General features: G+C 38.3%; 1 protein-coding gene across 1 annotated transcript in view; it reads left to right on the top strand.

Moving 5' to 3' along the window:
* The first annotated feature begins 1,753 nt into the window (after positions 1–1,753).
* The window catches only part of LOC115418495 (ribonucleoprotein PTB-binding 1-like), a 48,591-nt gene continuing 36,169 nt past the window's right edge, over positions 1,754–14,175 (top strand). Inside the window, exons 1-3 of the mRNA XM_030132990.1 lie at positions 1,754–1,829; positions 9,034–9,132; positions 11,707–11,818. Of these exons, the coding sequence (XP_029988850.1) occupies positions 9,040–9,132; positions 11,707–11,818 (205 nt within the window). The 5' untranslated portion in view covers positions 1,754–1,829; positions 9,034–9,039. The remainder of the gene's footprint in view (positions 1,830–9,033; positions 9,133–11,706; positions 11,819–14,175) is intronic.

The raw sequence follows: 14,175 nt of genomic DNA, 5'->3' as shown, positions 1-14,175 counted from the left end.
TTGTCTCAGAGCTTCCAGATCTACTTCAAAACACTGTCTGCACATGACAATACATTCACTTTACAGGTTCTATCTAGTGGAAGATTTATAAATCTGTTGTGTAAATGTACATAAACCAATATATACAGCAGTGGAGAAAAATATTAGACCATCAAAAGTCATCAGAAACAATGGTTATGCAATCAAGTGCTAACTCCTGTGTGTATCATGTGACTAAAACAGACAGAAAAGAAAACATGGAATGCCTAAAAGCACTGTTTTTGTCAGTACAATGCCATAGATACCGATGTAAGAACTGAAGTGATTTTGGTTATTATCAAGAAAACATGGAAAATGGATAGATATCAGCTCTGAAATTAAACTCTTATGAGCTATTTTTGTTAACTACTAAATGTATTTGATGTGGTAGTTTCAATTAATGTAAAGTAATGTAATGTATGATCTCTTTTTAAGGTTAAAAAAAAAGGAGACTGAATTCACGACACATGTACTAAGCTATGCACTTTGAGCCAATGTTGAGCCAAATCACAGAATGTGATTGACAGTAAATTTAATAAAAACTCAATGTCATAAGGCTATATCTTCTTTGAGATTTTTCTATGTATGCAATGTTCATGATTTTGTATTTTAAATGTAATTTGAATTGTTAAAATCCTAGCTTTTGGCTGTGTTCTTCTGTAAATATTACATTAAATACGTTTTACACTAATATATTGTTTCTTAGAATACGGTAGTTACTGTAAAATGCAGCAACTGTGGCTAACGATATTTTACTGTTAAAGGTACATTATATACAGCTCAGTACCATAATACTTTTACAGTTAGAAACTGTAGTTGTAGATTACAGTAGGGATACCATAGAATAACAATAACATGCTGGCAACTCTGGCTGCCAGTATTTTACTGTTATTTAACGGCAACATTTGTTACAGTGTATTGATGTAAGAACTGAAGTGATTTTAGTTATTGTCAAGAAAACATGGAAAATGGATAGTTATCAGCTCTGAAATTAAACTCTTATGAGCTATTTTTGTTGTTATCATTATATTTGTCCAAACAAATGTTCCTTTAGTTGTACCAGGAATTAAAATGAACAAGAAATTGAAGAAAACAAGGGTAGTCTAATATTTTTTCCATGGCTGTATGTGTAATAATACTTTATCATATACCTTGAAAACATCAGCAAAGTAGCACTTTTGTCATTTCTTTTTCAATTAATCTTATTAAAATACATAAAATTTAGCACCTTTAATCTCTGAGGCAGATCATTTCTAAAAAAAAAATAAATAAAAAAATTGCAGACCAGTGTTATCAACTGAATAGTGCATCAAAAATGTGGTTCTGAACACAAATGCATGACTGTGTCTCTTGCATCCAGCTGGTGTTGTGTAGCACCAGTCACCACCACAATGCACTGATAACTTGTATTTGTGATTGAACTTCTTTTAATTAAATTGCATCAAATTTAAAAATGCTAAGTGTTAGTTATGAGATTCATTTGTGTTAATGTAATAATCCCCAAATGACTTGACTTTTGTTTTGTATCGAGTTTTGCTCCGTTGTTGTGTGATCACAGAAATGAAATGTCCTGTAAGTGACCGATGGCTCCTTTATCTGATATAATAATGTAATATTTCTGTGTGTGTACAGCTGTTAAGACAATGATGAATGAATTGGTTGGAGTGTCATTTAAGAGAAAGAGAAGCAGTGATTTATTTATTTATTTATTTATTTATTTTTTTTTAGGAAAGTATGGCCGTCACACCAGCCTGCCGTTCCTCAGACCTCCTCTCACCACTGCTCTGCTCACACTGGGAAAAGCTCATCAGGTAAGAATCACAGACGGTGCATTTGGAGTTTTCAGACCCTCATACTCAATAGTAACAAAACCAAAGCAGATTTGGCTCTTTTTTTTGTTGAATTTATTAAAGACTGAAATATCCCAAGTATTCAGTGTTTTTTTTTTTTATCCAAACACCTTTAACAGCAACGACAGCCTCAGGTCTTCTTGGAAATAATCTTTCAGACTTGGAACACCTTTCCTTTTGGAGGTTTCTTCTTTTCTTCTTGGCAGAATTATACAAGGTTGGAATGTCAGTGCATTTTCAGGTCTTTCCAGATGCGCTGTCAGGTTCAGATCCAGATCCTGTTTATTTTACTGTATTTTTTTTTTTTTTTTTTTTTTTGGTGATGTGCTTTAACTTGCAGCTTTGATTTATTGATTTATTTTGCACATACATAACATTGATCAAAGTCATAATAAAACAGTAAAGGTGCTGGGAGAGGCAGAAAGACTGAAATGGATTGCCTTAAAGCCTCCATCTTATAAATACATAAACATTAGAAAAGTTATGAGACTTCCATAGCCCATACACATTCAGAATTCATTAATAAAAGAAAGACACTATAAATATATGTGTGTGTGTGTGTATGTGTATATATATATATATATATATTTACATTTACATACACACAGGGTGGGGAAGCAAAATTTACAATGAACATGTAGTTGTTTTTTCTCAGCAAACACTACGTCAATTGTTTTGAAACCAAACATATATTGATGTCATAATCATACCTAACACTATTATCCATACATTTTCAGAAACTTTTGCCCATATGAGTAATCAGGAAAGCAAACGTCAAAGAGTGTGTGATTTGCTGAATGCACTCGTCACACCAAAGGAGATTTCAAAAATAGTTGGAGTGTCCATAAAGACTGTTTATAATGGAAAGAAGAGAATGACTATGAGCAAAACTATTACGAGAAAGTCTGGAAGATACTGTTAAAGAAGAATGGGAGAAGTTGTCACCCGAATATTTGAGGAACACTTGCGCAAGTTTCAGGAAGCATGTGAAGGCAGTTATTGAGAAAGAAGGAGGACACATAGAATAAAAACATTTTCTATTATGTACATTTTCTTGTGGCAAATAAATTCTCATGACTTTCAATAAACTAATTGGTCATACACTGTCTTTCAATCCTTGCCTCAAAATATTGTAAATTTTGCTTCCCCACCCTGTATATACATATATATATATATATCAATGCAATATCATAATTGATTTCCTTAAATATTTCTTAAAGGATATCTCTGATGTGCTATTTCCAAGAACATGTGAAAATTGGCTCCACCATTTACAACCTCTATACCTAATACAAAACTGAGCTCTTTTTTTTTCTTATTATTTATTGGACACATAAACATTCAGCATACACTTATAAGACTTAGACTGTAAATACTCAAAAGACAACAAACTGAAGTATCACATCAGATAGATTCATACTTACAAATTTACACACAGACAAAACAAAATGAAAGGAAGTAAAACAAAACAGAAACAAAACAAAAATAAGACAGAACAAAAACTACTGCTTGTGTGTGGATGTATGGGGGGGGGTCTTTTGGTTCAAAACATTATGAGCAGCACAAAAGAAAAAAACCTGAGCTCTTGATGTGACACATTTAGACAAATGAAAATGTTGATTTTGACGAGTATTGTATCTGTGAACTACAGCATTGATTGCAAAATACAAAATGAAATACTCAGGCAAGGTACTTTGATTATGCTGAATTTTATACATAAAAACACAAATTTGGTAGATATTAATATCAAAAATATTAAGTAAATTTAGTTTGAAGAATAAATTAGCAGAAGAGGTCAGTGGCTTTGTTATAGTGTAAGTCTTCAGCCCAGCCTAATGTCATGAACATTCTGGGAAAGGCAGTATATTTTTCTGTTCCCGTCTTTTTTCCCTCTGTCCTGCCCCAGTCTCTCGATTCCCGTCACAGAAAAAAAAAAAAAAAAAAGAAAAAAAACATCCCCACAACATGATGCTGCCACCACTGCGTTTGACTGTAGGGGTGGTATTAATGAGGTGATGCTCAGCGCCTGTTTTCCTCCACACACGCCTTTGGGAATTGTGGCCAAATACTTCAGTCTTTGTTTCATCAGACCACAGGATTTTGTTTGACATTGTCTGAGAGTCATTCAGGTGCCTTTTAACAAATTCCTCGTGGGCTACCGTGCCATTTAGCGAGGACCGGCTTCTGTCTGGCCGCTCGACCATAAACGCCTGATCGGTGCGGTTTCCATGGTCGTTTTTCCGTAAGAATCTCCCATCTTAAACTCCACATCTCATTGATTGTTGGTGACCCGTCCAACTGAGGCGCTTCATCTCTGATTACTGCATAAGAAGATACAAAATTAAAATAGGCTGTCTGTGAGTCTAGATCTCTTCTTTTTGAGAATGATGAAGGTCATCGTGCTTTTAGGCATTTTTAATGATGTACAACTTTTCTTTTATCCGTCTACATCCTTTCCCAGATCTATGCCTTGACACAAATCAGATGTCCGAACAATCCTCTCAACCTTGTGGTTTAGTTTTAACTGCACTAATACACTATTAATTGACACCTTCATATAAATGGAGTATGGAGCCAAATTATACTGTTAATTGTGTATCATGTGTGTGCTTTATGTTGTTTAAACTTTGTATGGCTGCTACCTTGGCCAGGTCTCCCTTGCAAAAGAGATTCCTAATCTCAGTGGGACTTCCTGGTTAAAGAAAGGTGAAATTTAAAAAAAAAACTAGAAAAGCACCTGGAGAGTGTAGACCTCCGCCAAGGTAGATCAGTCCCCCCCGATCACCACTAAAATTTAATCATTTGTTCCTTGTGCCAGTATCAACTAGGGGTGTAAGAAAATATTGGTTCTGCAGTATATCGCGATATTTCATTTCATGATACTGTATTGATATTAAAAAGTACTGTATTGATATTTTTAGGTGTTTATTCAAATGCAGATATGGCAGAGGTTCATTTTTCTTTTTTGTTTATATTTTATTTAGCACAGTTTTATTAAATAATGGTTATCTGAAGCATCCTAAAAGCACTTTTTATTAGGGATGCTCCGATACCAATACCAGTATCGGGTATCGGCTCCGATACTAAGTGTGTGTACTCGTACTCGTAAAAGTAATCCAATACAAATGCACCGATACCACTTACGGCCGTGTGACATTCACAGTTCAGTGCAGCAGGTATGAGGAGGAGGAATAATATGTGTGGAGTGTGAAGAGTGTGGAGATTTTTTGAAATAAGCGACGGTGATAAAAGGAACGCTGACTGCAAGTAACGTTACAGACACAGACAGATACGGACGCAGCGTTCTGTCCGTCCTCTGCGTACATTCCATCCGTTTACCAGGTGCTGGTGGAGACAGAGAATACCACCGGGAGTACGGAGCGGTGCAGACCACCGCCAGCGGAAGTGAAAACAAAACTTATCGCTCATTTCTCTTTTCTCTTCCTGCTGAAGTTAAACTTTTAAACCTTACCAGTGAAAACACTGCAATATTAGTATCACATTAGTGTTACTTCTGTCATCTCCATGTTTGTTATTACTGACTTTCTTCTTCTCAAAAAACTTCACTCTTCTTCGTGGTATTTGTCCAGTATGGTTAATTCAGAGCGGCGCCCCCTGGTGGATTAATTGAGAAACGCTCATTCCAACACATTAAATGTCAGTAGCAGCACTTTGTTCCAGTCAGACTAATGACAACGACAATAAAGCACATTCACAAAAGGAACTAAGAACTGGAATGGGATTATTAAGTACTCGTATCTGTACTCGGTATCGGCAAGTACTCAAATGTAAGTACTCGTACCCGTACTCGGTCTGGAAAAAAGTGGTATCAGTGCATCCTACTTCTTACTGTCTGAGAGGCAGATGTTAGTTCCTTTGGAAACTAGGAGAATAAGAAAAATTTTGTGATATCGCATTAGATCCTGTTCTGGTCAAATAAAAATGTGTTTAGTATTTGTGCAGATTTCTGGTGTAATTCAATTCTTCCAGGAAATAATCTTAAAAAAAAGAAACAAAGAAAAAATTGCTTTTTTTAACAGTATCATGATATATCGTATCATGATCCTAGTCTTGTGATTTGTATCGTATCTCCAGACTCTTGCCAATACACAGCCCTAGTATCAACATTTCCTGAAAATTTCATCAAAATCCTTTCATAACTTTTTGAGGCATCATGCAAACAGACAGACCAACAAACAGACAAACCCTGTTGAAAACATAACCTACAATAAAAAATAAAAAAAATCATGTCCATTCATTCATTATTCTGAACCCGCCTTTTCCTCACTAGGGTCATGGGGGTCACTTGGGGCCTATCCCAGTTACTTATGGGCAAAGGCGGGGTACACCCTGGATATGTCACCAGTTCATCACAGGGCTGAACATATAGAGACAAACAATCACTCTCACATTCACACCTATGGGTGATTTAGATTAACCCATTAACCTATCAGTGCATGTCTTTGGATGGTGGGAGGAAGCCGGAGTACCCAGAGAGAACCCACGCAGACACGGGGAGAACATGCAAACTCCACACAGAAAGGTCCCACCCTCCGTCGACTGGCGTTGGAAATTATGTCCAATGTATTGAGATTAATGTGCGTTGATAGGATGAAGGCCTGAGGGATTCAGCCCAAAAGATTTTCATACAAAACATTTTCTTTTTTTTTAATCTTTTTATTGTTTTTTCAGATGTTATGAACATGAACAATAGAAAGAGCAATGAATGACAAAACATACAAAAGAAAAAAAATCCCACCCCAAACTAACGAGAGCTTCCATGAATTTAAAAAGTTAGATAAGAGAGAAAAAAAGTGGATGGATGGATGGATGGATGGATGGATGGATGATAGATAGATAGATAGATAGATAGATAGATAGATAGATAGATAGATAGATAGATAGATAGATAGATAGATAGATAGATAGATAGATAGATAGATAGATAGATAGATAGATAGATAGATAGATAGATAGAGAGAGATGGAGAGATGGAGAGATGGATGGAGGGATAGATAGAGAGAGAGATGGATAGAGAGATGGAGGGATGGATGATGGATAGATGGATGGAGAGATGGATTGATGGATGGAGAGATAGATAGATAGATAGATAGATAGATAGATAGATAGATAGATAGATAGATAGATAGATAGATAGATAGATAGATAGAGAGAGATGGAGAGATGGATGGAGGGATAGATAGAGAGAGAGATGGATAGAGAGATGGAGGGATGGATGATGGATAGATGGATGGAGAGATGGATTGATGGATGGAGAGATAGATAGATAGATAGATAGATAGACAGACAGACAGACAGACAGACAGATAGATAGATAGATGGGTGGATGGAGAGAGGGATGGGTGGATGGATAGAGAGAGATGGAGAGATGGATGGATGGAGGGAGGGATAGATAGAGAGAGAGATGGATAGAGAGATGGAGGGATGGATGATGGATAGATGGATAGATAGATAGATAGCTAGATAGATAGATAGATAGATAGATAGATAGATAGATAGATAGATAGATAGATAGATAGATAGATAGATAGATAGGTGGATAGGTGGATAGATAGATGACGGATAGATGGAGAGATGGATGATGGAGGGATAGATAGATGAGAGATGGATAGGTGGATGGATAGATAGATAGAGAGAGATGGAGAGATAGATAGATAGAGAGAGAGAGAGATGGATGGATAGAGAGATGGAGGGATGGATGATGGATAGATGATAGATGGATGGAGAGATGGATAGATGATAGAGGAGAGATGGATAGAGAGATAGATGGATGGATGATGGAGAGAGAGAGAGAGAGAGAGAGAGAGAGAGAGAGAGAGAGATAGATAGATAGATAGATAGATAGATAGATAGATAGATAGATAGATAGATAGATAGATAGATAGATAGATAGGTGGATGGAGAGAGGGATGGGTGGATGGATAGAGAGAGATGGAGAGATGGATGGATGGAGGGAGGGATAGAGAGAGAGATGGATAGAGAGATGGAGGGATGGATGATGGATAGATGGATGGAGAGATGGATTGATGGATGGAGAGATAGATAGATGGAGAGACAGACAGACAGACAGACAGACAGACAGACAGACAGACAGACAGACAGACAGACAGACAGACAGATAGATAGATAGATAGATAGATAGATAGATAGATAGATAGATAGATAGATAGATAGATAGCCCACATCTTCCAGGGACATCTGTCGGGTCAGTGAGTCTGTAGGAGTGCAGTGACTCCCAGAGCCTCCAAAATGTGTCCCATTTGTGATTAACATCATAAGTTTAGCTTCTCAAGAGGAATAAGAGCTGATCTATGTGACACATTTTCAATAGTTATCACAATAAATGTCAAACTAGTGCTTATTTCCAGTTTAAAGAAAGATTTCTGGCCTTGATTTGTAACGAGATGAAAATGACAAAAGACCCAACAGATCACAAATGACGTAAAAGACGAGAGGTTGCAAAACTGAAACTGATTTTCATGATTTCATGTTCATTTTGCTCAAGTCCAGAATTCTTGAAACAATGTTAAAAACACTTATTTCCAGTTTTAAGCTTTTCTTTATGATCAGAGCATGACAGACACTCATCAAATAGCGCACCATTTCACAAATCCAACCATTATAATGTGATAAATGAGTGATGGATGATAAAGTGTTTGTTCAACATCAAAATATACAGGTGTAAAATGAAGTAAAACCACAGAACACTGAAATATTCGGAAACATTATATCTGAGAATGAGAGCCAGATTACCAGAAGAATAAAACAAATGTGTATTGCAATAAATATGATTGTAATTATTAATTCTAGATATACTGTATGTCACAATAACAATAATAATCGTTTTATCTCCTGGCTCCAAAAGGACATTTTATCATCTTGACATCAGCAGAACTTGGTTTTGTCTTAAACTACTTAATCTGATTTTTTTTTTTTTTTTTTTTATAAATTAACAAAACACTGAGTCTTTGTTTTACACTATTTTTTTATATGTTGATGAAGAAAACAATCAAGGTGATAAGTCTGTAACCCAGCAAAATGTGAAAAATCTGAAAGGGTCAGAGAACTTCCTGAATGCACGACGAGCATCTGTTGTTTTTGTTCTTGTGCGCTTCAGTAACGGCCGCCTTCCTTTACTTCGCAGAGTGCAATGATCGGAAATGGACTAGTCCTTCAGAACCTCCTTCATATGCAGCTCGCCCAGCAACAGCTTCTTCACATCAAAGACAAGCGCGTCAGCAGCGTAAGACACCTGTTTGTGTTGCCGTCGGTGTATGTGTGATGATTTGCATAGGTTAGCGGTACATCTTCAACATGGAGGTGGATTTGTGCATTCACGCCCGTTACATTTTCATCTCCAGCACTTAACGCCTAATGAAAGTAATCAACCATTAATCACGGAACCTAATTGCTTTTTCTCTGTTTAAAAGACGACCTTGAGGTTCTGAAATATACCTCCACATTTTGATTTGTGTATTTTCTTGTAGAATATCTCTGGTTTTACTCTTTTATTCCCCAAGTGAAAGTAAAAGTCATCAAGTTCAAGTAGCTGATGTTATCTTCACTCTTTTCTTATTTCTACAGCATCATTTTCTCTGTGGTGCATTATTTTTCCATCTCATCCTTTGTAATCTTTAATCTTTATTCACACCATTGGGCTGAGGGATTTATGTGACCACTAGAGGGAGTAGTGAGTCACTGCTGGTTTCACACTGGTTGTAAACTTAAAGGTGGGGTGCGAGACAGAGATGCGCCGATCCCGATACAGTATTGGGATCGGGCCTCTGATGTAAAATTAATTAAGTATCGGAAAGTATCTGAATATGACATGACGTTGCCGATCTACCTTCCGATACAATAGTATCGGAATAGTAAAATAACAACTTCGTAGTAGTGAGGCCGCGTCCACACATTTGCGGCAACTAGACGGAAGTGACTTCTTCTTCTTTGAGATAGGCGAAAGTCACATCCGCTTAGTTGCCGTAAATGTGCCGCGCGCAAAAACGAAGAAAGCATGTCCTTAATTTGGAGGTACTTTTCACTTGAGACGCAAAAAAGTGCCATGGCAAAGTGCAACATATGTGAAACCGATGTTCCGAGGGGTGGACTAAAACCTTCAACGTTTAATACCACCAATTTGGCCAAGCATTTACGAAGATGCCATGCGAAAGAACACGAGGAGCTGGAGCAAGCTAAACAGCAACAACAACAAGTGCAGCAAAGGATAACCGATTCATTCAAGGGGCGTGAAAAGCTTCCGACAGACAGTCCGAAGGCTGTAAAGATTACAGAGAAGGTGATAAATTTCATTGCACTGGATGATCAGCCTCTCTCTGTTGTTGATAATGTTGGCTTTTGTAGCCTGATAGAACACCTTGAGCCAAGGTATTTGATCCCCGGTAGAAAATACCTAACAGACACTGCTTTACCAACACTATACAAAGAGTGTCATCGCAGCTAATGGTGCAGTGAAACGATGCTAAAGCTATGAGTTTTACTACTGACATATGGTCCTCTGAAGTTAGCCCGATGTCGCTAATCAGTCTTTCTGTACATTGGCTGAGTGCTGAGAATTATGCTTTTAACAGCATGGTGCAGCAAGTTAAACAGTGCAGGGGCTCACACACCAGCGAGTTAATTAAAACCACAATGAGAGAGATGCTGGATAATTGGAAGATTCCGCTGTCTAAAGTACATGTGGTTTTGGCTATGTAGTCTACTTAAGTATCGGGTATCGGGAAAGTATTGGTAAATAACCAAATTAATATATCGGATCGGATTGAAATTGAAAAAACATAGATCGGAGCATCCCTAGTGCGAGATGTTTTCCTGGAGCATTTTTTACTATATTGCTTAAAATCCCCTTCACATCCTGATTACAACCAATTAATTAAATCCTCTAACACAAAAATAAAAAAGTTAATCCCCTGTGGAATGGACAGGACTGAAAAAAACACACCATCCAATCATTTTGAGTGCCTGTCGGAGCCCGAGCCGGGGCTGTACGCAGCTGGACCTGGTGCCGGCGAATTGTCGCTGTGCAGCGCTCGTGAACAAGCATTGCACGTTCCAGTACTCTGGAGGCGTGGCTTCGGAGGGATGTCTGAAGAGTTTGACTGTGACTTTATCAGTTGATTTTATATAGTTCTCACCCAAAATAGGTTTTAAGAGAAAAAAAATCATTTTCTAACAGGATGTATTTATTAAACTTCAGAGAACTCTTCTTGCCTTTGGTCCACTGATGCAGATACTCGGTGCATGACTTGCATACCATGTGTGGCGCCCAAACTTTATCTTGGTCACCAAGTTTAATACCTAAATAAGATTGGTAAGCACACTTTATGAAACTTGTGACTTGATTCCTGTTAGGTACAATGGTGTATTCACCGCAGATGTAGCAGAATACGTCAGGCTTATTTTTGCAAGGTCTTCTAGTTGAAGCCATTTCATTCACCTGTAATATTAAAAAAACCATTAATCATAAATTGGCAAAAGTAAAATCTTCAGAACTCGTTTATTGCAAGAAATATGAAAGAATTTTGTATCATATGATGTGAAAATGCCCATAAATGTAAGCAAAAATGTTAAAAAGCCAATATGTAACATAGTTCAGAAAGTTGACCTGATTGAGCAAAATGAATGTGATTTTTGGATTCAGCACACCAAAATTATCCTAAATCAGCTCAAAAAACTTAATAAATTTGTTGCTGACCAGTATAATCATCCTTTTTAATCTCCATTGCCACTCTCATTCTCCCTCTTTTCCCTCCTGTTCACGCCGTTGTCGTATTCATCTTTCTGTCTTTCTTTCTCGTAGGTCTCCAGTCTTCTCGGGGACCCGTCCAAACTGCTGATGCAGAAAGCCTTGTCTCTGCGACCTCCGGGCCTCATACCTCTGGGGAAAGGCCTTCTGGGAGATTCTCCTACAGGTGAGCAGGGCCTGGTTATTATCCTGCCCGTGTTTAATGACATGATGTAATTACTAAACAAAAAGGTCATTAGTATTATAAGTGTATTTATGTATTTAAGGGACTAGACTTGAACAGAATTGTCCAAACTGTGCATGTATTTGCACTTTGCCTGTCAGTGGTCAGAATGTTACAGTTTATCAGTGTACATCTTAGATTTTAGATTAGATTTGAACGTTTTTGCTCTCTGATTCAGAAAAACCAACCAGTATCATCTGTAAAATTCAGACAGTTATCTTTCTCATACACTCACGGTGGTTTTGTTAAGTTAAAATGTCCTGTTTCCAGCTCACTCACACTGTTTTTTGTTAGTAATACTTGGTAAAAAGGTGGGTGTAAACACTGGGGTAGATGCTGATATGCACAGTAATGTTTCATAGAAGGCGTCTGCAGTGACCTGAATGCCATTACTGTACAACACATAGTCAGGAGATTGCAGCACATTTACAATTCCGATGCCCGGCTGAAAAAGCCATGTGGTTTTAAATGGAAATTATATATCACGACTCAACACGGTATGTGTGTGTGTGTGTGTGTGTGTGCTGCTGTGTCTGTGTGTTTATGTGCTTGTCGCTCTTTGATTGTGTGCATGAGTTTGCCATTTTGTGAAGCTTTTATCAGTGTGTGTCTGTTGGGACTTTAGCTTAAGGCTTGTTAGAACTGATTCTTTTATTGTGCTGTGGAGGCCATTTGTCAGAGCAATATTAGATTTATAATAAGTGTGTCTATTTGTGTATTTGTGCGCACGCGTATCCACCTTTAGTGTGTATTTCCTGCTTTAAATTTAGTCTGTTCAGCCTTTAGCGCGTCTTGTGTTTGCTGTTCTGCATGTGTATATGTATGTGTTTATTGGAGCCGGCAGTGAATGAAATATTGGGAGTGTGTAGGAAAGTGCTGGGCTGTAAATAAACATGATAAGTGATGATGTACGAGCAGGAAAGCCATTCTCAGATATTACAACTGGCTCTGCAGAGACAGTCGGCCTGAACTTTCCGTTTCCAGCTCTGAGTGATTCGTTTGTACCCAGAGAAGACAGAGCTGATGGTCATCAGCAAAAGCCATCTCATGTGTTTATCTGCCATCCCTCCTCTGTGTGCTTTCATTTCCTTTCATTTCAACTCCTTCCTTTTACTTTGGTCTTCTGTGCTGTTTCCTACCTTTAACTCCTCTCCTCTCCATCCCTTATCTCCTTTCCTTGTTTCCTGCCCTTTCTTTTTCTCCTCTCCTCATTTCTCCTCTCCTCGTTTCTCCTCTCCTCGTTTCTCCTGTTTTCGTTTCTCCTGTTTTTTTCTCCTCTCCTCTCCTCATCTTTCCTTTCCTCATTTCTCCTCTCCTTGTCTCTCTTCTCCTCGTTTCTCTTCTCGTTTCTCCTCTCCTCGTTTCTCCTCTCATTGTTTCTCCTCTCATTGTTTCTCCTCTCCTTGTTTCTCCTCTCCTCATTTCTCCTGTTTTCATTTCTCCTCTCCTCGTTTCTCCTGTTTTCGTTTCTCCTGTTTTTTTCTCCTCTCCTCTCCTCTCCTCTCCTCTCCTCTCCTCGTCTCGTCTTCTCCTCATTTCTCCTCTTCTCTCCTCATTTCTCCTCTATTGTTTCTCCTCCTTGTTTCTCCTCTCCTTGTTTCTCCTCTTCTCATTTCTCCTCTTCTCATTTCTCCTCTTCTCCTTTCTCCTCTCCTCATTTCTCCTCTCCTCGTTTCTCCTCTTCTCGTTTCTCCTCTCCTTGTTTCTCCTCTTCTCATTTCTCCTCTTCTCATTTCTCCTCTTCTCATTTCTCCTCTCCTATTTCTCCTCTCCTTATTTCTCCTCTTCTCATTTCTCCTCTTCTCGTTTCTCCTCTCCTCATTTCTCCTCTCCTCGTTTCTCCTCTTCTCGTTTCTCCTCTCCTTGTTTCTCCTCTTCTCATTTCTCCTCCCCTCCCTTCCTTCTCCTCTCCTTTTCCCTACTCTTCTTATTTCTCCTCTCCTCATTTCTCCTCTCCTTGTGTCTCCTCTCCTTTTCCCTCCTCTTCTCGTTTCTCCTCTCCTCCCTTTGTTTCTCCTGTTCTCGTTTCTCCTCTCCTCGTTTCTCCGCTTCCTTGTCTCTCTTCTCCTCATTTCTCCTCATCTTGTTTCTCCTCTCTTTGTTTCTCCTCTTCTCGTTTCTCCTCTTCTCTCCTCGTTTCTCCTCTCCTTGTTTCTCCTCTTCTCGTTTCTCCTCTTCTCTCCTCGTTTCTCCTCTCCTTGTTTCTCCTCTTCTTGTTTCTCCTCTTCGCGTTTCTCCTCTTCTCGTTTCTTCTTTTCTCATTTCTCCTCCCCTCCCTTCCTCTCCTTTCGTTTTCCCTC

Source organism: Sphaeramia orbicularis, chromosome 4 (genome assembly GCF_902148855.1).
Source record: "Sphaeramia orbicularis chromosome 4, fSphaOr1.1, whole genome shotgun sequence".
NCBI lineage: Eukaryota > Metazoa > Chordata > Actinopteri > Kurtiformes > Apogonidae > Sphaeramia > Sphaeramia orbicularis.
This window is presented reverse-complemented; position numbering and strand designations above follow the sequence as displayed.